Raw genomic sequence first — 2,514 nt, forward strand, 5'->3', positions numbered from 1 at the left:
TATTATATTTTTGGACCAAAATTACCTCTTTTTTTTTTTTTTTACAATAAACAAGTCAATCTAACATATGTATATGGAAAATATTACAGAGACAATGGGAATTATTAATTAAATTATAAAATTCTCTACTTTTTATAACCAAATATGTTGCGTATACGTCCCAATTCCCACGTATGTCTAATTGTCTTTGTAATATATATATATATATATATATATAAGACCACCTAAAAATTTCAGTCATAGCTTGAATCTGAGCATTGAGATGGCTGAAACTTATGAAAACCCGATGGCAGCGGACGTGCTGGAGCACTGCAGAATCGAGCCGGTACCGGATACAGTGGCCGAGTTGACGCTTCCACTTCTCCATTTCGACATTCCATGGCTCTATTTCCACCCTGTTGAGCGTCTTCTGTTCTTTGATTTCCCCATTTCCGAGTCTCGTTTTGTGGAATCCATCGTACCGAAACTCAAGGAATCGTTGCTCCAGACGCTCAAGCATTTCCTCCCGCTCGCTGGGAATATTGTCCACCCTTTAGATTCGAGCAGGCCCTATTCAAGATTCGTGGTAGGAGACTCTGTCTCGCTTACTATAGCCGAATGCAATAAAGATTTCAATCACCTCACGGGGAACCACCCTCGAGTCTCCGACGAGTTCTACGCTTGTGTTCCGCAACTCCCGCCTGCTACTTATTCGTCGGAAGCTGTGGTTTTCCCTGTGCTAGCTGTGCAGGTCACGCTATTCCCATACCATGGAATCTGCCTTGGTTTCTCCAATCACCACGCCATCGGAGATGCCAGCTCGATTGTTCGTTTCATAAAAGCGTGGGCTTCGGTCAACAGATTCGGCGGCGATTCGAAGCTGATAGATGATAAATCTTTGCCGTTCTATGATAGAACTGCTGTTGAAGATCCGGAGGGATTGGATTCAATATACTGGAATATGATGAAGAAATCTCGACCAGTGGAGTCGCCGCCGATCAGTTTCCCACTGAACAAGGTATATATATGTATATATGCATAGATCTTTTGTTTGAATAATTGGAACCTTGTTACTTTCGTTACAACATTTTTTATGTTTTTTCATCTTCCTTTTGACTTTCTAGGTTCGAGCCACATTTGTCCTGACCAAAGAGGATGTGCAGAATCTGAAAAGCTTCGTCCTTTTGAAGCGACCAGAGATGCGCGTAACAGCTTTCACGGTGACCTGTGCTTTGGTCTGGGTTTGCGTGGTGAAAGCGGCGGCCGCCACAGAGGAGGTGGCCGACGAGGAACCCGAGTACTTCGGATTCGCCGCCGACTGCCGCGGCCGCCTGGATCCGCCGCTGCCGACTACATATTTCGGCAACTGCTTAGCATTTGTGAAGGCGGAATCGACTCATGGGCTATTGAGAGGAAAAGATGGATTCTTGGTGGCAGTGGAGTGCGTGATCAAGGCTATTCAGAAAACCGTGTACAATGAGAAGGGAATTCTTGATGGGGCCGAGGAGTGGCCTCTGGAATTCGGGAAATTGATCGGAAAACGCCTCTTCGGGGTGGCGGGATCACCAAGATTCGACCTTTACGACTCGGATTATGGTTGGGGAAGGCCGAAGAAGTTCGAATCTGCATCCATCGATTCGGATAGGTCAATGTCTCTGTGCAAATCCAGGGATTCCGAAGGAGGATTAGAGATTGGTTTGTCCAGGCCTAAGAAGAAACTGGACAAATTTGCTGCCATCTTCACTGAAATCCTGAGGAAGCTATGAAAAACACTTTGTTGGCGGTAATATCTCTCCACATTACAATAAGAAAACGTGTCCACCTTCCGTTTTAAATATCTGTATTCGTAATTCTATCACCTGTGTGTTGTACATAAGTTTGCTTCTGCAAATGACACCTAAAATTAAAGCATTTGTTCCTCGTTCCCAGGTTCAGTATGCCTGTAATGCTTGTTTGGTGCCGTTGTGAGGTTTCTTGCTTGTTTCATACAGGGAACCATCTGAAATGATCGAAAATGTTAGTCGAGAAAAGTGTGTTATCATCTTACAATGCCTTCTTTTGTTAGATTCTACAAATTTTATGAAGACAAACCATCATGTTCTAGCCAAACATTAGCCAAGTTACAAGGATGTTTTGTTTGCAAGCTGCAGTCCAAGGTTGAGCCATGTCGAGTTGTTTCGGCATCAATTAATGGAAAACACATTCTAATTATGCATTAAAAAATAACGACTGCGAGTAGGGATGACAACTTTTCTCACGGGTTTGGGGTTCCGCGGGGAAAGCCCGAAACGGGGATGGGGATCCCCGACTTTTTCGGGTTCGGGGATTTAAAAAAATCCCCGATGTAATTCGGGGTGGGTATGAAATTACTATCTCCATCCTCGAAATCCCCGAACCCGCTCCGAAAATAATATCAATAATAAAATAATAGTATTATTAATATAATAATAATATTATTTTTTAAAATATTAATAATTTTATTATTATTAATATTGATATTGATATTAATATTAATATTATCTCTAATAATAATAG

The 2,514-nt window shown here is 42.3% G+C and overlaps 1 protein-coding gene across 1 annotated transcript; it reads left to right on the top strand.

Moving 5' to 3' along the window:
* Positions 1-206: 206 nt before the first annotated feature.
* Positions 207-1,925, top strand: LOC142549095 (phenolic glucoside malonyltransferase 1-like). The gene is made up of 2 exons (XM_075657858.1): positions 207-997; positions 1,104-1,925. The coding sequence occupies exons 1-2, from the start codon at positions 263-265 to the stop codon at positions 1,743-1,745; spliced, it is 1,377 nt and encodes a 458-aa protein (XP_075513973.1). The 5' UTR covers positions 207-262; the 3' UTR covers positions 1,746-1,925.
* Positions 1,926-2,514: the final 589 nt, after the last annotated feature.

Source organism: Primulina tabacum, chromosome 6 (genome assembly GCF_025594145.1).
Source record: "Primulina tabacum isolate GXHZ01 chromosome 6, ASM2559414v2, whole genome shotgun sequence".
NCBI lineage: Eukaryota > Viridiplantae > Streptophyta > Magnoliopsida > Lamiales > Gesneriaceae > Primulina > Primulina tabacum.